We start from the raw sequence: 26,468 nt of genomic DNA, 5'->3' as shown, positions 1-26,468 counted from the left end.
TCTGATCCTCAATATCATGGGCTTAAAAGAAAGGATAATTAATTCTACCTGATAGAGTATTTGTGAGGATTTAAAGACAGGTCATCTACTAAACTTTAACCCAATGCTTCTTCCATAATAAGTCCTCAATAAAACAGGAAAAAATCTTACCTTCATTAACGATTATAAACTATGAATTTTGCCTTGTATCAAAAATAGGTAACTCCCAAAATACAGTTTTAAGTAATTATAGCATTAAAACATTTCTTGATTTTTTGAATTTTATCTCAAAGGACAAATTAAGTCAAAGTATTATAGTCACACAGAAACTTGACATGAATGAGCTGTGGACAGAAATAAAAAACTGGATATGTGCCCAACAAAAACATAAAATTTGGAGAATAGACCTAAGAAAAATGTCCATATTTGTAGTTTAATCATCAGGAGCTTAAAAGTCTATTGTATGCATTCATAATGTTTTAGAAAATAAATTGCATGTATTGCTGAGTTACTTGAGCCTCCCACATCCCACCTCCTCCCCATGAAATATAAGGTACTAGGAAGTATTAAAAATAGAATTGTAGATTTATGTTGTATTTTATTCTTAAAATAATGAATAATGGCTTTAGTAGTTCTATAAAATATAGCTAGGTGACACAAATTAAACATATTTTTAATAAAGTAAAATAAAGAGGACAAAAGGAGAAGGAACAAAATGTCTATGACCTAGAGCCAGAAATGAGGTTAGAGTACCAAATACTATGAATATGTCTTTACTTGTTAAGATTCCTTGCAGGCGAATGAAAGCCCCTCCAGTTTTATGATTTCATTTTATTATGATTTATCATGCAAATTACAAAAGGAAGCCTGTTGTTTAGAAGGAGCACAGATTCCTGATACTAAGATGATTAGAAATTTCCCTTGAGGTGTTTCATAGAGAAGCGTCTTTATCATATATTGAGCAATGTTCCCAGTAACAGCCTGAGGGTAAACAGTGTTTCAGTTTATAAGGCTGTTTCAGCATCTTTCAATATAGGTTGATACTATCACACTAATATGTAATTTTGTAACAGCAATCCTGTAAGCGAGCAAAAAGATAAGGTTCTTTTTTCTAGCTTGGACTAGGAGTAGATTGCATAGCATGGTCTTTGAACAGTCCTCTGTAAATGATATTTCTCTCTCTGGACTGAGCTTTCCATAGGCATTAGATGGCATCATTCCTGGAGCACAGCAGCCACAGGATCTTAACAGACAGCTGAGCTGAAAATAGTGTTTTCTTCCTATGAAAATTAAAGGGCCTTAAAATACATCTCTTAAGACATAGCCTATTTTAGTAACATTTCTCTACATATACACTGTCACAAATAAGTGGTACCTGTGTGTGTGTATGTTTTTCCCCCTAGGCTTTACGTATTTCTACAAAGGAAAGGAGTATTGGAAATTCAACAACCAGATACTCAAGGTAGAACCTGGATATCCAAGATCCATCCTCAAGGATTTTATGGGCTGTGATGGACCAACAGACAGAGTTAAAGAAGGACACAGCCCACCAGATGATGTAGACATTGTCATCAAACTGGACAACACAGCCAGCACTGTGAAAGCCATAGCTATTGTCATTCCCTGCATCTTGGCCTTATGCCTCCTTGTATTGGTTTACACTGTGTTCCAGTTCAAGAGGAAAGGAACACCCCGCCACATACTGTACTGTAAACGCTCTATGCAAGAGTGGGTGTGATGTAGGGTTTTTTCTTCTTTCTTTCTTTTGCAGGAGTTTGTGGTAACTTGAGATTCAAGACAAGAGCTGTTATGCTGTTTCCTAGCTAGGAGCAGGCTTGTGGCAGCCTGATTCGGGGCTGACCTTTCAAACCCAGAGGGTTGCTGGTCCTGCACATGAGTGGAAATACACTCATGGGGAAGCTTCCATGATGCACAGTATCTGCTGTTCTTCAGTCCTTTGTCTTTCTTTGTCATTCAGTTCTAGGCCTTTCCTCTGCACGCTCAATGCCCAGTAAAATTTCAGGATTAACTAAAGAAGAGGAGAAAAAGAAGAAAAGATTCTTCTTAAAAGTTTCTAATGTTATTTTACTTCTGAAGTCTGAGCCCATTTCTGGGGGGAGAAAAAAAAAGCAAATCAGAAAACCCACGATTTTTCTTTTTCTTTTTTTCTTTTTTTTATTTTTTTGCTTTAAAACAAAGGGAAAAAAGAGTTTAAACAAAAAACCCACAATTGAACTTCTGGGAAAGTGTGAAGACCCAAAACAGCTTTGTCTCCAAAGAAGATAGCTCTCTGACTGCTTTGGATAGTCTCCTACGCACCATTTTGTCAGGTGGGAGATTTGGAATACACATGCAGGACGTTAGACTGTTGGGACAGCCATTTTCCAACAACCAAGGGGCCAAAATATCTGCAATATAGTAACAGCCTTAATAATACATCCATTTTTCGTTTTATACAGCTGTTCTCAGCTATGTCCTCAATGTTTCATCGCATTTATATTCATAGCTATTTTCAAACACGACCTTTTAATTGTTTTTGAAGTATTTCTAAACCCCTTCTTTCCACCTTACTCCTCCATCATTGTGATAATCTTCCCAAGTTGTATTAGGCCATTGCCCCAGGCCTTCCATGGGTCTGTCAGGAATATTCCTTACAAAGCAGAGCAAGAAGCAGTATGTCTCTGAAGTGGATTACAGTGGCAGTTATTTTACAAGGATTTGTGACACTAGTAATATACCCGTGTAACCCTTTGAGAACTATCAGACCAGCTTTCAGAGTCTTAGGATTGTCGGTCTTGCGATCTGATAAATTATAGAACTGGGCAATGGTAAAAACAGTCACAAGTTCAAGAAGTTCAGGTTTTTAAAACAGATATCCTATAATGTCATATAATTTTTAAATGATTTACAAGACTACATAAATGTATTTATAACAAACAGAAATGATGTTACTTGCCAAAATTTTTCTGGCAAATAAAAAAGGTATTTTATTAAGATTCTCATAAGTCTGAAATTTTATTTGAAAAACTGATAATAGCCTAAGTCTTCTTTTCTTTTTTTTAGGCATACTGAATTTCTGTTTTAAAATCCATTGCATGAAAATTCAATTTGCCTTGGTATATGCAGTTAGCATTGCCATTTTAAAAATGAATTAAAACGGTGACTCTGAAGTTGCATGAATATCCTCCAGTGCATTACCTATTGCATGTCCACCATAGTTCTCAAAGGGTTAGTGTGGCTTCTGGCATTTAGCCGTCCATTTGATCACTGACAGAGCCAAGAGACCACCAAAGCATTTCATTGTTGAGTGTAATTTGTCCTAACAGCAGTATTGTCATTTTCATGTGACCTGCAGAGCAGGTTTGTATCAATATTTTTTTCCTAGAGAAAAGTCAGCAACTGACAGACCTCTTTATTGATTTTTAGGAGCTGCTTCTTGCAGTGAAAGGCTTTACAGCCACTGGGCTGTGAACTTATTAGAGATGGTCAGAATGAATGCACCCCATGAGTCAGACATTGGCTTTGTGTGAAAGCCAGCTTTGAGGGGATTAGCTTTTGAAACAATGAACAGCTTGCCTTGAACTTGATTATTGATCTATTGACTGTCATTAACAACAACTTAAACATTGTCTTCTGTGAAAATTTTCCTTGAAGAGTCCTGTTCTATGTCTTTGCCCTTTGACCTTTAACTTGCAAACTGGCACAAACTGAAGGAAATCTGGTGTTGCTTCTCCATTGGATTAGTTGTTCTCTAAAACCTAGTAAGCATGAGCTGTTTCCTTAGAGTGGAGAGAGTGGTGATGGCAGATCTGCAGATGGACACTTTGCTCTTTACATGCACACTCTGAAAATGCCCTATAGGTAGAAGTGAATTTTAATTTCATTTTAATATAATTTCAAGTCTAAATTCATCATTTTAGTACAAATTACAAAAACTATAGGGAAAAAAAAAACCTCAAATACTTGAATGGCCAGTGTGGCTTTTATATAAAGCAGGAATTTTATACTAGTAAAAATTTCTTACTCATTTGCTAATACACATTTCCAGATGATTTTTAATGAGTGTAGGTATACATTCTTATTTGGAAATGGATAGTTTGGCTGCCTTGAATTTATATTTATACTCAACATAGCATGAAAATTAGAATGCCTTTTGGTTAAACTACATGTTTATGATTTGGTTGGGGAAAATATTTTATAATTGTGGGTGGCATGCTGCAAAGCCTTGCAGATTGTTATTTCTTACAACCTGAGTGTATATAGTATGAGCCTAAGAAAAAAGAACAGTAAGAAAAGAAGAATGGCTTTACAGTAAAATATCATACAATGCAGACAATATTTTAAGAGGATATTGGAGATTATGTACGCAAGGGCCAAGAAAGCAAGAAATGAGAACCAGAGTCAGCCCTGTAGCTTTACTTCAGTGCTTCCATTCTAGATGATGCTGATATTATAAAGAGTTAGTCACTGCTGCTAAGCATGGAGGACTATATACATAAGCTCGTTTATACAGTGTTTGCTTGTGGGAGGGTTTAATCCTTTTAGGGCCTTGATGTCAAGAAAAAAATAACTGGAAACTATATTTTGCTAAAGATAGAAATGAGGAACTGTGTCATTTTGGGACATGTGCAAATCATTGAGGAACTCCATCACCCTGCATTGAAAATTGATTTTTTTTTCCTCTAAAATGAGAAAGAAACTGAATAAGCAATCTGTTGCCTCTTTACTCATTCATCACAATATCCTGATTCGTCATAAGACTATCAGTATATAAGGGCTAGAAAATAATCATAGCATTAAGAAGGAAGGAGTCTATCATTATGCTTGAATTCTGGCAAATGTCATGAATAAGGGTTGGGTCATATTTACTTTAATATGAGACAAGATTTATGTGATAAGCAAAGGCATATAAGGCTGCTCTTTTGAACAGAACATTTCAGTTATCAGGCTGTACTATTACAAGAGATAAGAAGACAATAAGGGCAATGTAATCACAAACACTGGGATTCCATTTGTTTATTGTACACCAGCTACTTTGTGGGTATGGTTCCTGACTCCTCTTCTACTTGAGGTTTGGGAAAAAAGTCTCAATCCAAATGGAACAGTGAAAGGGAAAGTAATTCATCTAGCACATAAGAATAGTGATTCAAAACCAATGCGGAATAAATTTCCATGGGTCAATAACATAAGGTGTCAGTTCAGTATTACTAGAGATATGCAAGGCATAAAATATTTTCATCACCCCATCACTAATAACATGAAAAGCTCAGACATAGGATTTCCCAAATTGAAATGAAAACAAATTCATGCCTGCAAAAATAATTCTCCTTCTGCTTCATTTCTCATTACTTTATCTAATATAAACACAAATGTAAACAAGGTAATGTTCTTCACGTAAAATGACCATATAGTTAAGAATTTTAGTAAAATATTGTTGTTCTGTGTATTATTAAACAAATGCAATGAAGTATTAAAATAGCTGATCAGTTTGAATTTCCTGTAAAGCAGTAATTCCGCATCAGAATTGTAGATAAGGTTGTGAATTTATTGACTCATTTCAGAACAGTGTCTGTTGACATGGCAGTCAGAGCAGGTGAATACAGATGCTCTTTCTGATTGCAAAGGTTATAGAGCTAAATTAGACAGCATTATGTGATACTAGCAAAGACAACTTCTGTTATAAATCAGAGGGCAAGGCTTTTCTGAATCGATGTGATAAATTACTAAGTAATGATTACCAAAAATAATTACTAAGTAATAAAGGATACAGACTGGTTTACTGAAATAAGCAAGTGTTACATTTAATAATTACCTATAATCTTATTTTGTTAACACATAAGCAAGTGTTACCTTTAATAATTACCTATAATCTTTTTTTGTTAACACATAATTTGGCCATTTCATATACTGTGTACCTATTTTCATTCCCTCTCTGTGGGTCATTAAAAAACACAATGTGGTGGATAAGAACATTGTCCAAACTTCACTGCTAGTTCCAATACATAGATGATGGTGTATAAACTGGATTGTAGGGGTAGTCATATTTGCAAGTTCTACATGTTATGCTAATATATCTAGTATGGTACACATACACGCCCACACTTTGTGGATCTTACAGTGGAATAAATAGTGTGTCCATATTAACTAAACTCAAAGTGCTATCTGAAGAGGAATGGATGTTATAAGCAGACAGACAGACTGAGTTAAACTGAGTCATGAAAAAATATATATTTTAAAGTTTTTGGAATCATTTCCAGAAACGAATAAAGGGAATTATTTACTGGTAGTATTGAGTCTGTGAGATTGTAGTATATACTGAAACAGTCTTCTGGATGGTGGTAAGGTCTTTTTTAGCAAACACAGTAAAGAGCTTATTTCATTTCTGATGCTTTCAAGGGCATATTCCAAAGTATCACAGATGTCAAATAGAATATGCTATATAAACCAAAAATGTGCATTTCAGATGACCTATTACAGCAATCTCAGCCAATATGTAATATCACAAAATGTGTCAAGTCAATCATATAAGAGGATCTAATCATTCAGCTGTATTTCATGTACCTTCATGTTGTTGATATATTGTGACCACAGGAAATAGGTGCCAGAGCATATGCAGTTAAGTTACAGGCTCCACTTTGCCTAGGAGGGAATCATAACTACATCAGAAAATTTTTAACAGTTATATCTTAAAAATTAGAATTTTATGTAATAAATAAAGCGTCAACCAGGAATAGCAACACAACAAATATGAAAGCTAATTATTATATTTAGCTTTCATATTTATATAATAAATATGATGGAAATGGAGAAGGAGGAAAAATGAGTCTTTTGTTAAATATAAAGACAAACTATAACACTCCTTGATAATACAACTGGAAATTTTACTTTAGCAAGCATAAAATAGTGGAGGAAAAAAATGCAACTTCAAGCTCTTTGCACTAGTGATGATTATGTGATATATCAGTGTAATATTTAGCCAGTGGTCATTAGATGTTACTGTGCTTAAACACATCTGATACTCATGCATTGCCTTACAGGCTAAAAATGTAAGAGGTAGGTGTTCAGTAACCTCAAGTTGGAAAGATATATAATGTTAGAATCCCCTGAGACAAGCCATTTCCCTGAAATAGAAATTTACCTCAATAATCATGTAATCTAAAACACTTGGCATAGTAGCAAAGAAGTTGCCTTAGTGTTCTAGTCTTATCTAATTGTGACCTTTGTCTTTCATGTACTTCTGAAATCATTTTCCACTGGTGTGATTTTGAAACAATTCTGAAATATTTCAGGTAAGATTAATAACATCCAATTACAAATATATGTTTCAATATTTTATACGTATGTCTACTTTGAAAGTTAAACCAATAGTATAGAAAGCCTAAGAATGAACACTGATTGGACATACTCACAGAAATTAAGGGAAAAACACATGATATTGTAAAATTCCTGTCAATGTTTGAGTAGAATACAGAAGTACATAGCAGTCTTCAATTTTTAAACACAATTATGGGCTTATAACTGGACGTGACATGCATCATTTATTAGAACAATATTATTTATTTATACTAAGTAAGGATATAAGATCACAGAAGCTTAGTGTTATAACAGAGACTTCACAGACATTCATAACTAATGTCTTCTAAGGAAAATAAGGGCATAACCCAGAACTCATGGTCAGTGCAGAGTAAGTATAAAAAGTTATGTATGAAAGACATTTATCTATAGAGATTTCTGAGGATTCTATGCCTTTTCAACTTAAAGATGAGTGTGTCTTAGAATTTGTTTTATGCATCATTGGACTGGGGATGATATTCAAATGTGCACTCAGCGTGTCCTCACATTAAAGGGCACATTGAACAGTATAGGAAAATACATCATAAACTAGAATGTTGTACAGATTCATATAACTTTCCCATGTGCTCTGCTGTAGAGCTGAATTTATATGCCCTTAAAAAGGGATAAGAATCAATTAAATATAAATACGGAAATATACTTAATGTTAGGTCACTTAGCTTCAGAGCAAGATGTCATTAACCTTTATTTCACAGAGAAAAACTGAAAGAAAAGAATGGTGAACAAGAATAAAATGATAAACTTTTTGGCTTATAGAGATGTTTCTTGGGAATTTTTTCCACTTGTTTTTATCCATGAAAAAAATATCAGTCACAATACAGACATTTCTGTAGTATTTGGTCTGTGGGTAAACTGGATCCCAGGCAGAATACTTTTTGACACAGGCCTTTTTATACATGCTTTATATATGATGAAGCTTTGGTGAGATGTGACTGCATGGTAGGATGCATTTTCCTAGGATAGGATATGGTGCTGCTTGTACTTGCCACCTTTTATATGAATGTATGTCGCTACAATGGCCTGTCTTGCCAAGACATGGTTGAATAAAGCCTGGTGTGAGCTGTCTATTTGAAAAGTCACTAGGATGCATGTTTCATTTGCCGTTACATAATGCCAATTTGAACCTGTTTCCTCTATATATTAACAATCCAATTGTTAAGATAAAATATACTGTGCTTGAATGAATGATTTTGGTAGTAATATGAGCGTTATCCTTAAATCAATGTTACAATTTTTGCTATTACTGAAATACCGTCACAGAGGCCACATTATTGGCTGTCTATACCATTGCCTGAGTAAAATTAGGTTTTTAGGTCTTTTTGGCATTTACTTCTTTTACAGCTGATGTGGAATCAATTATTCCTTTATATGTTCCTAAGTACAAAATTTCACTATCTTAATTACTTCCAAACAAACAATTTCCAAGCAAGGGTATGTGTGCCTGGTTTTTCTGCTCCTCCAATTCTAAGATCGTTATTTGTTTGCCTTCTGTTTCTCACCCAAAAATACAGATGGTTGGGAAAGATACATCTTATTGAGTTGTCCTATGCAGTCTCTGTCTATATTTGCATTTCTTTCTATTCCTATCTTGCCTTTTTTTTTTTTTTTTTACACAGATTTGGTTTTCCCTTCCCTTTGTGAAAACCAGAATTGAGCAGCATTGTACATCAGAGATGGTACCCAGGAAATGTCTTTGTTCCTCAGTATTTTTCTTCAAAACTTCCATGCAAAGACAGTCCCAGCAAAGTTGACATACATCCCAACCTCTCTCATTGGCTTTTCTAACTTTTTATAGAGCTATTCCCCTGAGAAAAGTGAAATGCTGAGTATGATGGGTATTGTCTGTTGATAGGATAGCTAAGGAAATTTGCTTTTGGAGAATGTATCTTAAATAATTATACAGGAAAGTAGTCACAGTATAGTGTTCTGTTTAAGGTACATCATGGGTACATAAATGCCTAAAACCTTCATCCTTTGGTCTATTTCTCTGTATGTGTAAATTACATATGTATTAGAAAGAGAGATAGAATAAAAGAATTAGGGGTGTTACAGAGGCAGCTTTTTGCTGCCTTGGTTTTGACTGTATCAGCATTTCTATTGCAGACCTCTATTTTCAGGGGTTTTAGAGACTCGACCATAAAAATTTGTTTCAGGCTTAAAAGTTTTGAAAGATTTTTTTAGGTATCTAATTTTAAACAAATAGATCTTGTTTTTATATTATAGGAGGGAAATAAATGGAGTTTACTAGTTCAATTTTGCGCTAATATAACTTTTAATAAACAACTTTTTAAACAAAAAACATAAAATCTAATTAGTTCATAGTTGGTTGATGCTTTTTTAAAAGAATCAATTATTGACCTTGAGAAACTTGCCTGCTTCATCAGTATAGTAACCTATCTTTAAGATATTTTAAAACGTGTATACCTATATTAACATTATCTTGATTCCACTGGCGGATCAGTATGATAATGCAGATTTATGACATCCGTATAAGCTATCTGGTAATATAGATTTAGGAATATATAGTATATATGATACATATATATATATATATATATTTACTAGATAGACTAAGGAGAAAAAGCTCCCATAAACTTAGTTTGTCAAATAAATACCATATATTTAAAAAATGCACAGACATTTATCATTCAGAATCAGAATGAGATTCAAGTAATTGCAAAGGGAAGTTGTCTCTTGGGTAAACAATACACATTTTATAGCTTCTTGTGTAACTAATTTTTTCCTTTCTATATTGTGGTTATGGGAAAGTAAAAGAATTAAAATTAATACAGACTTTATTTAAATAACATTAAACTGTGAAGCAGAGAGAAACGCCAGGAAATTAAATATTTAGGCCATTATCTTGTGGTTGTCTGACAATACTTCACCTTTCTTTTAATTCCCCATGATGTTTTCAATTATGGAGAGAGTATTAAAATCTAGATTTAAGTTTCTGCATTGTTCTCATTACACTCAACACTATTTCATTAAGTTCTTGATAATATGTAGTCTTCTGTGTGCAAGGAAAGAAATAAATAACACATTTATTTGCTGAATGAGTTTTAAGGTGTGCAAGCTGTAGTGATGTTTTTCCCACACAGGATTCTATACACTTATACCATCTTAAATCTGGCATTTTTTTTTTCAGATAGCTTCTACTGACAAACACAAAGCTTGTTTGTGTGCAAATATAAGGCTAAATAAATGGTGCTAAAGTGTATTATGACTGTCAGATAAAATCAGGCAAAATTTTGTGGTGCTTAAATTAATTTTTTCATTGATTTTATTGATCAGTGCATTGAACAGTGTTTATTATTCACAAGTTGTCTTTTATTAGTAAATCAAGGCCTCATAGCACATTGTTAAATAAAGTGGTTGACTAGTCTATGTAACAGCTCACCAAGCTACTATCTCTTTTAACTCCTTATAATGTTGCGTCATTAAAGGTCAAGGGGTCATGCTATTAATCTCATTGCTATAGACCATTAACATGACTGAACTTTTCCACAAAGTACTTATGTTTACAATGCTATAACCCTTTGACTGCTGCGGCAACCTTTAACCACACAAATGTCACAAGCTAGAATCATCAGCATGGTTCTTGCCATGGCAATCAAAGAGTTAAGGGCTGTGCAGTGATTTGTTTTGTATTTATTAATTTATATTTATTTTGTTTCCATTCAAGGAGGGGATTAGGGGTGGGGCAGTTTTTGTCTGCTGTAAGTGTCTTAACCTAGGGAAGGGTTAAATGGCTTTTTATACTATTGCATCTTCTGTATTTACCATCAGTTCATTGTGTTGTAATTAAAAGAAACTGTCAATAAATAAGAGAACAGAAAAATGGTTCATAGACATTGTGGTTTTACTCAATGAATGATTTACACACATTTATGACCAATATGTAAGATATGATTTATAAGCAGTAGCCTTTACTATCTGTGTCTTTCTAATCCATATGAAACAGAAAATGAAAACTAATTTAGGGAAAAATCCTCAGTGCATTTACCTGAACTAGCAAGTATATTAAACTGGCCACATCAACTGGAGAAACTGTTTAGTTACTATATGCTTATAACTGTGATCAAATAATGGAGAAGAAAACTTCATTGCATCAAATATATTTCAGGCAAATGCCTGTGAACATAGGATATTTAAGGTTTCTACAAAGACTTGACAAAAATAAAAGACGACATTTTGAAGAGATGAATATAATTTATTTTTAAAGTTACACATCATAGTTATCTAGGCAAATTTAATCACAGGAATTAATTTTTATATTACGTCTTTGGCAAAATCCCATATAAGAAATCCCCCCCCCTTTTTTTCTCTTTTTTAATAATAGGATTGGCTGAGCATGGTGGCTCATGCCTGTAATATCAGCACTGTGGGAATCCAAGGTGGGCGGATCACCTGAGGTCATGAGTTCAAGACCAGCCTGGCCAACATGGTGAAACCCCAACTCTACAAAAAAATACAAAAATTAGCCAGGCATGATGGAAGGTGCCTGTAATCCCAGCAACTCAGTAGGCTGAGGTGGGAGAATCACTTGAACCAGGAGGTGGAGGTTGCAGTGAGCTGAGATCATGCCATTGCACTACAGCCTGGGCAACAGAGCAAGACTCAATCTCCATTTTAAAAATTTAAAAAAAAATGAAAAATAAAAAAATAGGATTATAGTAAAGGATGGCCATGAACTGAAGAACCCACTCACAGAAAGAAAGAGGAAGGCCTAATATTTTCATAACTAACATATAAATAAATTACCTTGTACATAGGATAAACTGTGAAACTACTTTCTGAGAATATCAAATAGTTGCATGTAATCGAGTGCTAAACCAAGAACTTTCTGAAGATCAGATCTAACGTGTATCAAAGGTCATCTGAATTTTAGGAAGTCATATTGGGAATAAAGCAAATGGGTTGTTCTCTTATGCAAAAATCAAGGTACACCTGTCCACCAAGGAATTAATCTTACAAATTTTAGTCCACACATGAAAGGGGAGCTGTGAAGCAGAGCAACTAAGAGGATTACAGAGATTTATTTGCCTGAAGTTATAAAAAGTAGACTAGAGGGATAGAGAACCTTTGTGTTAAGTTGAGCTCTGAATCTAGAATGAATCCTGGGAAATTTGGAGATCTATCAGGAGTTTAAAGGAAGACTGCAGATAAGAATTGTTGGCTTTTAGAACATGTCAAAGAACCTACAAGGGTGAGCCAACCAACAATATAGTTTACTTTTATTTGTAGAAGGCTTTAAAAAAAAACTTGATTTTCATAAAACTATTGAGAATATTAAACCATAAATATCTGAATCCAAGAATCAATCTCCTTTGTTTTTATTGTCAGAGAGAAGCTGGAAACATCCAATTGACTCAGTAGATAATTTATTTTTCTTTTGTATATGGATTTATTTAATATTAAAATACAATGTTATATGCAATATATTACATGATTTTGCCACTATCAAGGACTAAATTAGAATAACAACTTGTAGAGAAAAAGAATACAAATAAGGGTATAGATAATCTAGTAATACACCTAGTTCACTATAGGAATAGGTATTACTTATTGAGATGGATTATAATGTTTGCATATTTTAATTTTTTTAAAAAAGTATTTGAATGGGCATAGCTTCAACCCAATTTCATGCATTCAGCCACCCTCTCAAATTAGTTACCCCAGTGTGCCACTGGCTCTCCCCTCCTACTGCTCCTCTTCCTTCCCCTCCTCCCTCTCTTCCCTTCTTTTCCCCTCTTTTCTTTCCTTCTCTCTTTCTCAATTGCACTATTTCTTGAAAGAAAAATTTACAATCCTTTTGTCTTTTCCACATCCTCATTCTTTCCTTTTTATAATTTTGTTGCACTCCTCACCGCTTCACTAGACCTGTTTCATGAAAGGTAAATTATATAGTCATCACTAAATTGAGTCTTTATTTCCTATCTTACTGGACTTCCTCATAGTATTTAGTACTAATAATTACTCTGCCATTAATATTTGTTCTAGGCAGCTCCTTGGTGGTAGGACTATTCATTTTTTCCTATGCTGGTAGAGTACCTAGCTCATAGTCTTCAATAAAATGTTGACTTCTAGACATTAGAGTTTAGGATTTTCCCCTCACCGTGTTAACTTTTTAAACTAATTCTTGTGAGTTTACATGACCCCACCACCACCACCACCACCATGTTCTTAACTTCCTTTATTTCTACGCTCTTTCCTGGACCCTCGTTCACAGCCATGCCTTCAGCTTTATGACTATGATGTGCTGTGAAACTCAGATTCACAATTTCCACCCACTTGCTAGACAAATTGATTTGAATTTTTTTTAGCTTCCCAGATTCAATCTACTAAATTTCAAACTCACCACTATCCCTTCCCTCCCCTCGAAATTCCTCCTGAATTATCTAATCTATTTAATGGCACTAGATTCTCTTGTTTACCTATCGATTAAAACTTCACAAGTTCTTGGCCTTCTCCTTCCTTTGACGCACATGCCCCATTCGACATTTGCCATATCTATGAATTCTGCTTCTAGTTCTACATGGTATTATTTGCATCTGATTTTTCCTTGGCATTCTTACCCTATTTAGGGTTCATTATTTCTTGCTTTCTCAGTGGTCTTGTCTTATTCAATCTCTATTTTTCATCCTGTCTACGCATTTCTGGCCAATCTTCTCAAATTAGAGTTCAAATCTTATCATTCCTCTTAAAATCTTAAACACAAAGATTTTATATGCAGACCCTGCAAAATCTATTCTCTACTTTTCTTTCAAGATTTTTCTCCCAGGGTATATAATTATATATTTTTATGCCTAAAGCCATCCAAGTGTCTGCCATCTCTTACCCATGTTCTTGCACATGCTGTCCTCTCTACTTTGAATTCCACCTTCCCCATCTTCCCTGACCTCACTAAACAGATAAAAACACCCCCACCTTTGAAACCTCATGTCATCTGTTTGCATTGTTTTGCTAGGATTCTCCTAGTATAGTTAATATTGTCTCCCTTTTCCTTCAAAAGTGTTCCAGTTTTATAAGTTATATGACCACACTCTTAGCCAACATTTTAGACAAAGTTTATAATTTTATGTGAAATTTTAAAAATAATTTCTTGTTAATGTGTAAGCTTCTGTTGATTATATTCTTACTGTTTTTTTTTTCTCCTGCTGCAGCATGTAATGTGGTGCCTTACACAAAGAAGGAGCTAAAGACATGTTTATTGTACTAAACTAAATTGTGTTCTTTACTATAACTGGCATTACAGAAACTTTATTTTGCTTTGTTATATTCTCTAACCCATTTTCAAAGATTTATTAATTAAGATATTTAAAAGCATTTGTGTTACAAGATCAAATATTTTAAGCACTTGACCTTGATTTTTTTCTAAGGCCTTATTTTTTCCAAAGCTCTTTAAATATTGCTTATTGCTCATTAAATCATAAAGAAAGCCTCAAGTTTAGACTAACCTTTTTTATATTAATCGTTTACTTCTTCTTTATTTTCTTTTTTTTTTTTTTTTGAGGTAAGAGTCTTGCTCTGTTGCCCAGGCTGGAGTGCAATGGCACAATCTGGGCTCACTGCAACCTCCACCTCCCAGGTTCAAGGAATTCTCCTGCCTCAGCCTCCCGAGTAGCTGGGATTACAGACGCCCACCACCACGCCTGGCTAATTTTTGTATTTTTAGTAGAGATGTTGTTTCGCCATGTTGGCCAAGCTGGTCTTGAACTCCTGACCTCAGGTGATCCACCTGCCTCCCAAAGTGCACCCCGCCTTAATCTTTTACTTCTAATAATCATCTTTTAAACCAAGAGGAAATTTTTTAACAATAGCCAAGTAAAGTGGGAAACCTGTATGTTGGCAGATAGATCAATTATCAGAATTTAAAATACTCAATCATACTTTCTCAAATCATACTTTCTCAAATCTGTGCATAGACATCAAAGAAATATTTATTAGTTTACTTACCATTAGGCAGTAAACAAATTTCCTTATAAAAGAGACATTATGAAAAGACTTTGAAATAGGAGTCATTTTGCTTATTCAGAGGAGAACGCAGCCCAAATTCTTGCAGGTCCAGTGTTGGTTCTACAGGACAGCATTTCAAACATGGTGTTTAATCTGGAGGAAACTAAAGATTGGTGAGGTATTCAAAAGGGAAAGAGCCAAGTCAAGAATAAAAGAGAGGATAAAGATAAACAGTTCAAGATCAGGAAAAGAGGCCATTTGTTAAAGTTACTTGTCACCTTGAACAGCTGTTATTGGACCACTATGCTTACAATAATTTTCACCTAAGAACTCATTCTAGAGTTTACCTGGTGTGTGACATGCATCTAAGAGCTATCATCACATTTTCAGGTCAAATGATAGATCAGCCACAGGTATATAATTTCCTTCTCCCCAAAGCTCTACTAAAACTATAGAAAATCTATTTTATTTCTTTATTTTCAAAGACCTAGGAAAAGGAAATACAAGTGAGGAGACCATGGCAACATTTGGAAAGCTGAAAACAAGTGGACACCTGGTAACTGGCTTAGCAGAACCAAGGAAACCAAATCATAGAAACTGGGAGGGGCAAGCAGAGAGCAAACCCAACTCCATCACATATGGGTTGAATGCTGGGGGAATGGACACACCAAGCAGCTGCGGACATGAGGTGAATGGAGTTGACTAAAATAAGAAGAATTTAGAACTATAAGGAACAGTTAAATACTCCAGATCCTGTCCATGCCTCCCTGCCATTGATAACTCACTCTCCTTTTTCCAGCCCAAAACTCAAAAGTTTGGTCCATAGAAAGGGTAAAAAAATCTCTGAATTGGGACTTTCTATACCAAAACAGAGGATTGGATGAATCCCCTGTTCTATAGTTCAATGCTGAATTCCAAGACCAATGCAGAATTCTTCCGCTGTCTCACCACAGGAACATCAGCACTGAGATTTTGGTTTTGTTTGTCTGTCTGCTTTTCTCTGTGTCAGAAAGTGGAACACTCTTCTCTGGTGAATCTGACAACTCAAGAGGAAACCTAATAAAATTTGGTACCCAGGGTTTTCTCCATAATGGCCAGCAGGATTATCCCTTATTAAATTTCATACTGACAGATCCCATCAATACAGTCAATGTTTCCAATCAGCTTTTTGTTTACTCCTGTTGAACAGCATCAGATAATCAAGGGTTTCTAGGTATTTGAGGAAAGGCTTAAGCAGAGAGATAGAGACCAAAACAAATGCACAAAAACCATGAAGGAAACAGGTTATGCCTGAGGAAAAAACATGTAAAACTATCTTTAATATTCCATAAAGGAAAAAAAAATTTGCTTGAAAATTAAAAACATAGTAAGAACAATGAAGGACTTAATATAAAGGTTGGAGAGGTGAAGTTAAGTCTCTTGGAGAATACAGGAAAAAAAGAAAGATATGAAAAAACTACTAGAGCAAAATATTTGAAAATTAGAGGACAGATTTAAAAGTCTAGGAGGTACAACATTCAAATAATTGAGTTCCAGAAAAAGAGAACAGTGAAAATGAAGGAGAGAAATAATTATCATACAATTTGGTAAAATTTTCTGGAATTTAGACACTTGAGTTTCCAGGTTGAAAGAACCTAGAGATGTCAAGTATAATGGATGAAAATGGACACACAATAAGTCACAGTGAAAATTCAGATCATGAACAAGAAACAAAACACTGTATTAAGCTTTCAGAGAGAGGGTAGAAAATTCACTTACAAAGCATAACAAATTGAAATAGGCTTAGATTTTTCCAAAATAACACTGACAATTTGAGTATTATATAGTGTTGTCTTCAAATTTTTGAATGAAAATTATTTTTAATCTATAAGTCTATACACAAGCAAATATTCACTAAATGTAGAGTAGAATAAAGCCAGGCAAGTTCTCAAAAGTTTTTTACTCTCATGTTGCAGTTCTCAACTAAAAGATGTGTTTCACTAAATAATGAGAAATTCAAAAAAAGGAAATAGAATTTAGCAAAACAAAATAAACCGAATTAAAAAAGAAAAAAGAAGGAGAAGAAAAAAAAAGAAAACAGTAAAGGAATTATCTGACAGTCCAAGAGTATGGTGAAGGGTACCTCCAAGATTACAACTGTGCACCAGGCATAAAAGATAACCAATTGAGATTGGAGCAGTATGATGAATAGATAAGCATGTTGAGGACTTTTATCCTCATGACTTTGTCATCATGGCATGATTTTTAACCTACGATGATACTTCAGGATGTGCTTCATCAAAACAAGAAAATAAAATAAGAACACATAAGATCTAAGGAATAGCCAGGCGCGGTGGCTCACACCTGTAATCCCAGCACTTTGGGAAGCCGAGGCTTGTGGATCACCTGAGGTCAGGATGTTCAAGACCAGCCTGACCAGCCTGATCAACGTGGAGAAACCCCGTCTCTACTAAAAATACAAAATTAGCCAGGGTGGAGGTGCATGCCTGTAATCCCAGCTACTCAGGAGGCTGAGGCAGGAGAATCGCTTGAACCCAGGAGGCGGAGGTTGCAGTGAGCCGAGATCATGCCATTGCACTCCAGCCTGGGCAACAAGAGCAAAACTCCATCTCAAAAAAAAAAAAAAAAAAGGAATAGATAATTCATTTCTTAAGAAAAAAAATCCTAAAATAAAAGCAAAGGTAAGTCCTACATAGCAGACCTAGAGAATAACTAGTCCAAATAGGAGAATCAATGACTCCAGTATGGAAATTATACATATATGTATGTGTGTGTGAGTATAATTCATATGCACACCGAGTGAAACAATACACAAAGTGAAACCAATAAATTACGTGATGCGATTGGCCTTCTGGGAAACTGTACCTGGAGGTATTTGGAGTTTATAGAGACTTAACCAATTAGGTACCAATAAATGAAGCAAATGTTAAAAACAAGGCATTTGTTAATTTAATAAATATTTTTAAATTCTAATAAAGATTCAATTTAATGCTCAGTTCCAGTTATAGGCAGGATAATGTATAAGCTGTATTTTTATTTAACCAACAATTATAATAAAACAATCAAGAAAATAAGGGAGGGGAAGCAGAGGAGATGACATAGAAGACAGCTTAATCTTCATCTAACATTATAGGAAATCTAGAGATGATGTCTAATGTTGATTTAATGATAAATACTTGTGTATTACTTAGGAATTCTGACATGCTAAATGCCAAGAAAAAAAATCAGCCGAAAACATCAGAAGAGATTTTTGCGGAGGAAGACTATGTGAGTAGGGGCTGGAATTGGGAATGATTATATTTTATGGCATTGTTTTAGCATTATGCAATGTTTTAAATGATGTAACTGTATTAATCCAATAGTAGAGAGTTTAAATCACCAAAGCAACCTGTGGTGAACACATCCAAAATTTTCATGGACATAGGAATGCTCTGACCATGACTCCACTGCTTTGCGTCTGCCACTGGGCATTAATCAGACTCATTTGATCATGGTTTTTCTTTTCACCCACTTCCCAGCGTACTCTTTGTCTTTTCCTCCCCATTGTCTGGTCCTGTTTTATAGCCTTTGTGGACTCCCACTTGTCAGAGAAAAAGAAGATTCATGAAAATCTTTGCAACTGCTTGTCAGGACACTTAGCCTCAGTCTTAGGGAGATATTTGGTCAGATGTTTTTGGATGATAAGAGCTTAGGGATGATAAATTTTTCCATTTTATTGAGTGTGAGAAATACTCTTCAAAGGAAAGGTTCAGTGCGGTAAGCAATGGTGAGTAAAATTAACTTAGAACAAGATACCAACAAGCTCTAGGTCATCTCCCCAACAAGAAAGTGAGGATCCTGAAGAAACAGGTGAGATTTAAGATCAGATAGAGAAAATTTTATATGCTTTAAAGAAATACTTGTAACAGTAACATGTTACCTGTTACTGTGAATTCATAAATTATCTTTTCCAAAAAATGATTATTGGTTCATTTGTCTTTTCATTCAATATTAATTGAATATTTGCTACATTTCAAATATTTGCTAGAACAGGAGATAAGCTATGCAAAGTCAAGTAGGGGAATCAAATTTGCTTAAATTATCATACCTCATTGTAATTAGTATATTTATATAGCATATGATGCATAGCACAATGTACTATAATGTACAATATGATAACATGTATTGTAATGGGTATAAGATCATGAGAGATTCTCAATGGCAGTTCTAGTTAGGATTATCGTAGAATACTTGATAAAGAAGGTAATGCATGAAAAAAAGTAGTAGATTAAGAGCTTAAAAGTAGGAAAGTATCATTTCAAGCAAAAAGTATAGCTTATGGGAAAGCATACAGGTGTGACAGCATAGCACATTTGGGAATTGAATTATTCCAGAACTAGAGTGCAATGTACATAAAGGAGAATTGTGAACATTAAATTCAAATATATAGGCAAGAGTTAGATCGTAAAGGGATTCGATGCCTCTTTTTTCAGCCAACCCACCTGGTGATTCTGTAAGCTACCATCAGCCCTTTTAATGAATTTGTTTTTAGTTAAAGTCAGTCAGAGTTGGTTTCATGGCATGTGACTAACTCCGAACTGAAGTGGTTGTTGTCAGTAGCAACTTGGGGGAATAGAGGACTAAAAATTGTGTATCTCTCCTCGTTAGACATTGAATAGTGAAAATTCACCTCCTTTAAAGGGGTATATCTTGGACAGCTAATGGCACTTGGGAGCAAAACAGATAGCTAAATTATTATGTTTCATTACCTAGGATCAGGTACAATAGAAGGCAAGGCTTTAGAACACCCAGGCTCTGCTGCTATATAAGTGTATGAAAGACTTGAAGGTCTCAAAGACTATGAGCTGAAGGCATTATTTCTTTTTCTTTTTTTCTTTTCTTTTTTTTTTTTTTTTTTTTTTTTTTTTTGAGATAGGGTCTCACTCTGTTGCGCAGGCTGCAATGCAGTGGCATGATTGCTGTTCAATGAAGCCTCAACCTCTTGGAATCAAGTGATCCTCCCACTTCAGCCTCCTGAATAGCTGGGACTACAGATGTGCACCACCACACCTGGTTAATTTTTGTATTTTTTGTAGAGGTGGGGTTTTGCCATGTTGCTCAGGCTGGTCTCAAGCTCCTGAGCTCAAGCAAACCACCTGCCTTAGCCTCCCAAAGTGCTGGGATTACAGGAATAAGCCAGTGCACCTAGCCCTGAAGACTTTCCTTGTAAGAACACATGAAAGATTTAAAAAGGAAAATTATAAGCTAAATTTGTAGTTTATTGGTTCAGGCATTGTATTAGTCTGTTCTCACACTGCTAATAAGGACATACCCCAAACTGGGTAATTTATATAGGAAAGGCATTTAATTGACTCACAGTTCAGCGTGGCTGAGGAGGCCTCAGGAAACCTACAATCATGGCAGAAGGGGAAGCAAACATGTCCTTCACATGGCAGCAGCAAGGAGAAGTCTCCAGCAAAAGGGGGAAAAGCCCCTTATAAAATCCTCAGATCTTGTGAGAACTCACTCACTATCACAGAAACAACATGAGGGTAACCACGCCCATGATCCAATTACCTCCCACCAGGTCCCTCCCACCACATGTGGGGATTAGGGGAACTACAATTCAAGATGAGATTTGGGCGGGGACACAGCCAAACCATATCAGCCATTTACTGAAAACTAGGGACTTTCTATGAATTTCTTAACTTTTGCAGCCACTGTTCTGAGAAAGCTAGAAACAAAACCCTCATTTGATGCAGTATGCTGCCACATTCCGATGTCTATTAATTCATAGTCTCATTAGATCTCTTACATAAACCCTAAAGGTTAGTATTGGGAAAGAATAGAACCTGCTAATTAAAATGAAGGGATATTGGAGAACTTTTAGGATTCACATGACTTCTCAATTCACAGCCCACTGTGAGTTTAAATATCTCATTTTCCTAACCTGATGAGGTGGTTCCTGCCTTGTTGAAAGACTCTATAGCAACTTCTACAATAGAGTTACCCTGCAAAGACAAGTTAATAAAATCTTTGCCTTGTTCTTAACACATTTTAATGTCTCCAGATATAAAGCTAGAGTCATATTCCAATAGACCCTGAGAAGAAAGTAATTATGATGTCAAGCATTGAGGAAACAGCTTATATACCAAAAAACTACAAAATTTATGCCACCCAGGTTCTGCTACATATGGGAAAGTATTCTGAAGGTGCTAGACCAAGAAGGCAGAAATGCGTACTTTTAATTGGCAAAATTTACCAGTGTGAGTTTAACTACTACATATTCTGCAACAAATGAGCTAGATCAAACAGCACAGAATACGGTAAACCTGGAATCATTATTTGTTCAAATAATTGAAGATGAGATGCCAAAAATTTCTTGATAAAGAAGAAATCCAAAGACTAAATGAGATGGCAATGTTAGAATTCTGTATCCACATGTAGCTCACTCACATACACCTAGTCATATTCCATCATTCCCTATGATGAGGAGAAGAGCAACATCCACTTTGAAAAAGTATTTTAAAAGTTGCTGTCTACTAAATAGGGGTGCTAATGAGAGAAACTACTTTAAAAACAGCTTACTATCTCAATGAGGACAATAGATCCCAAGAATGGAAAGGCCCAAGTAGCAGTAGCTGTCATTGGCCACCAGGAGCAAGAGCAGTTTGGTTATGTTAGTGGATCTTTGGAGGTAGCTATTTCATCATTACAGCCCCTGAGACAAAAATAGAAGATAGCCCATAAATTCCTATCTGAATTGTGCAACTGATAAAAAAAATTAGGCCTTATAATCTAATTGAACAGAGGCCTGACTCAAATCACCTGTTTGGAGAGCTAGAGCTCCTTCCCAGTTCTCAGACGTGAGTCGGTCCATAGACTCAGCATCTGTTGAAATTTGAAGAAAAACAATGCACCTAGTTACCCTGGAGGAAGAAATTTTTAATGTTATCACAATTATCTGTGACCGTTTCACGATGTAATTATGTTCTAAAATATGGTAAATATGCAGACTTTTCAGGAATATTTTGACAATGACTTTGCTCTCTCATTCTTAGAATCCTAAATAGCAACTTTGGTCTTATGGAGAGAGGTTTTGATTCAAGATAGTCCCACTTGGATCCCAACATACACTATGATTATTTCCCTAGTGAATTTTGAATATTACATTTAGCATCTGTTAGAACCTCTATCTCGGAGACCTAAGTGAAGAGTGATTACAATAAGCAGGACCAAATAGAAGCTCCAAGTGCTCCCTCTCAATAACAAAATTAAAACTACACCTCTGGAGTAAACGCACAGAAATTGCCTAGCACCATCATCGAAGATTTGAAAACTTCAATAATTGTGATTGGTATCACACCAATATTTAACTTTCCTCTTTAGCCAGTGGAAAATGTGAATGGGATTTGGAAAATGATGGTAGATTATCATAATGATAACAGATGGTAATTTAAACTGCCACAGCTATTCCAGATGTGGATCTCTTTACTGAAATAATTTGTACAGTCTCTATTACCCAATGTGTAGCTACTGATCTGGCAGATGACTTCTTAATGTATTCCAATAGGTACAGACTATCAAATTCAGTTATCTCACTTAGCAAGGATAGCAGTACACATTTACCACATTGGCACCATGTTATGTCAAATATGTGTGACAATTTAGTTTGAAGGTAAATTAATCTTTTTTTTTTTTTTTTTGAGACAGAATTTTGCTCTTGTCTCCCAGTCTGGAGTGCAGTAGCGTGATCTTGGCTCACTGCAACCTCTGCCTCTCAGGTTCAAGTGATTCTCCTGCCTCAGCCTCCCGAGTAGCTGGGATTACAGGCACCCGCCACCACAACCACCTATTTTTTTATTATTATTTTTAGTAGAAACGGGGTTTCACCATGTTGGCCAGGCTGGTTTCAAACTCCTGACCTCAGGCGATCCACCTGACTCGGCCTCCCAAAGTGCTGGGATTACAGGTGTGAGCCACTCCGCCTGACCAAATTAACCGTTCTTACTCTTACATAGAATTCATACTTAAAAACTGCACTGACGACAGCATGCCGATAGAAGCTAGATACGGTGAGCTGAGAGATACTGATGCATGCGTACCAAAAAATGGGAAATTAATGTTGTGAGAAAGTATGCTATATTCGAGGAAATGTCTATGTGTCTAATTGTTTAGAGTGTGTTAGAATATTTCCTCTAAATCTACAAATAAGTTGCTGCACTTCGCAGACACCACCATCAAAAGAGATGCACATGTAATACTTTGTGATGTGGTTCTTCAATCCGTTTACTCAATAATCCAAAAGACTGCTAGATTTCCTGAAGACTCAAAGAAAGAGAGAGATGTTTGTCCACAGTATCAACAATTTTCTATCTTGCTGTCATAACTCAGTGTATCTACTTAAACTGTATTTGGCAGATTCAACCAGCAGAAATCTGTAATACACAAAGTCTTCACAGTTCTGAAAAAAAATGTACAAAAATGTACTTTTCAGCAAGTAACTATTCTCAATTGAAAAATAATGGTTAACTTGCTACTGTGTCCTATAAGGTACTGAACCACAAACCATAAAGATACTCACACTTTTGATTAATTGAATATCTGATCTACCATGCCATAAAGTCAAGCATGCCAGTAGGACTCCATCAAGTGGAAGTGGTATATACCACATGAGGTCCAAGCAGGCCCTGAATGTACAAGTTGCATGAAGAAGCAGTACACATTCCCGATTCATCTTTACCTGCTGCCAGGTCACACTTCCCTTCAGCTGCAACAGTAACTGAGGAAGAAATTTTCCAACCTGTTTTACGGATTACTTGAGAGACTGTCACCAGCTGAAGGGGACTGTTGCAGTGAAATAGTCCAACTAAGAGGTGGCTCTGAAAGAGAGTGAGGAAAAGAAATTCTTCAAATGATAAATCTTGACGTTGCCTGGAGAGAGATGGTCAGAAGTAAGTGTCTGCACTGATGCATAGATGGTGGATAATTGTTTGGCCAGATGATCTGGGAGTTGAAAGGGACATGACTGGAATCAAAGTAACCAATTTGCCAGTGGACATTCTTCATCGTCTCCGTTTTTAGAAATGGTGTAGTCTCTTTTCACAGCAATGCTTTCTCATAACTGAAATCAATATCAACTTAACTTATGGCATTGCTCATGGTTTGAACTTTCTGACTATAAAATATCATGATACTTTAGATGTAAGAACATTTTTTTTTGAAAGATACAAGAGGTGTAACATTGTCAGCTGGCTTGTTAGTAGATATCCTAGTATTTGAACTTGCAGCAAAGCTACCAAAGTGTTCTAACTAATGATAGCACTTTTTACTGAGAGGGACGGTGTGGCATAGTGGATAGATCCGAATAGAATTCCAGTGAATCACTAACTAAATTTTGGGACCAGGCAAGTCATCTCCCTGACCTTCTTGTTTCCCATGTATAAAAATAATTATTTTACAAATCCTTTTCTTTTCCAGGATTCTACAGATGAATGCAGTGAAGGAATTGTTAAAATGACAAAGTTTTATTTTTTTTTAAAGTGTGTGTAGTAATGAAGCTCTTAGTACAATGCCTAAAATAAGGTGTTAACATGGCCATTCCTTTTTGGACTGTTTTTGGGTCAAATAGTTTCATCTTTTGGATTATGTATTTTAGGTATTGATTTCATGGCATGTTTTCTTAGAAACAGTACTGCAATGTTTCTTAAAGATGGACTGTATGTGGCCATACGGATTCCTGAGTTCTACACTCAACCTGATGAATTGAATTTAACAAACATGTCAAATATTTTTTATGGTTGGCCCAGGTGTGGAAACACAAACACTTACGATAGCCTGCTAATTGTTTCCTGAGGATATTCTTTGCTCAGCCAACAAAAATGTTAACTTTGCTGGAAGCAGAAGTCATGTGACATAGTCCTTTTATTTCCCATAATGCATAGCTAACATGTGGGTACGAATAGACAGTGAGTGTATATATAATTGTTAGAGTGCCTTTAAATTAAAATGAACAAGGATTGCAGAATGAAATGCTGACCCAGAGTATATTTTCTTTAAAATAAGACTTTTTATAGATTTGACAGCTGGAAATGTTCCAGTTTGAAGTCGTTTGTGGCTGTGAATTATTCAGTATACTGACAGTGATATTTGATTTGAAACTCATTCATTCCTTCACTAGTCACGAGGCGAAACACCTCCTAAAGAGCATATTTAATTGCCCAGATGTTTGTGTGAAATTACTGCCATTAATCACAGTATTGATTATGCTTCTCCTGTTTTCCGGCAGTCTTCTATTTTTAAACAGTCCCCTGAAGTGACATAAGGAGGCATCCTTGTTATCCGTGACTTTCTAGTTTGCAGTGTAATTGATAGATGAAAAATTCATTGTGCACCATTTAAAGCTGCTGCTTGTGTTGAAAAGGTAGTTATTTTTGTCACTTCCTGTTTGCTACAAGGCCTGTTCTGTGCTGCAGATCCAACAACTGGGCCACTTTTTCTCCAGTCAGCATCTCCCTGCATACAGAACTGGCCTTAGGCAAAATTATCTACTAAGCTATGCTTTCAGGCTGTCTCCCATCTCGCTGACCAACACACCTCCTCACCCTGCCCCTACTTCCTGCCTTTCGTCCTGTAAGCTCCTGAACTGTGTTCAGTTTCCAAGACCTCAGCTATCGACTAGCTTAGCTTACAATGCACAAGACTTTTGTCTCTTAGAAGTGTCTGCATTTTGATAAGAACTTTGAAAATCAATACTCATTCCATCTCAAAACTAAAACACATTAATGGAATAAAAAAAATTTTAAATCACTTTTTAAAAACTCTAGTACTTATTAAGAGCTTTCTATTCTTTAGGCCAAATAAATTATTTTTATTTTTGTGTAGGAGAGATTATCATTGTTAAGTGTGATATCTGGGCATAAGTTTTTTATCCTGTAAAATGGAAATTATTGAACTACATTATTCAAAGTCACTTTCAGCTACAAAATTACAAAGTCTTAAGCAGGTGGATTGCTTCCTTATAGGTCACATGGAACACGGTTATGCAGTCTATAAGAGAGCACTGACCAGCTTGTCTGTAACCTGGGCAGCAGAATCTTGATGGCATTTGACATTTGAATCTTTATAAAGGACTTCATAATGACAATAAAAAAAATTAGTTGAGAGTGAGCAAAGCCCTTTCTGCAAGAAAGCATGTA

General features: G+C 35.4%; 1 protein-coding gene across 1 annotated transcript in view; it reads left to right on the top strand.

Annotated features, from left to right (window-relative positions):
- The window catches only part of MMP16 (matrix metallopeptidase 16), a 287,268-nt gene extending 283,349 nt beyond the window's left edge, over positions 1–3,919 (top strand). Inside the window, exon 10 of the mRNA XM_001136497.8 lies at positions 1,383–3,919. Coding sequence (XP_001136497.3) covers positions 1,383–1,717 — 335 coding nt within the window. The 3' untranslated portion in view covers positions 1,718–3,919. The remainder of the gene's footprint in view (positions 1–1,382) is intronic.
- The last annotated feature ends 22,549 nt before the right edge of the window (positions 3,920–26,468 follow it).

This window comes from Pan troglodytes, chromosome 7 (assembly GCF_028858775.2).
Source record: "Pan troglodytes isolate AG18354 chromosome 7, NHGRI_mPanTro3-v2.0_pri, whole genome shotgun sequence".
In the NCBI taxonomy this organism is placed as follows: Eukaryota; Metazoa; Chordata; class Mammalia; order Primates; family Hominidae; genus Pan; species Pan troglodytes.
The sequence above is the reverse complement of the archived record's forward strand: the minus strand, read 5'-3'. Positions and strand labels throughout refer to the sequence as shown.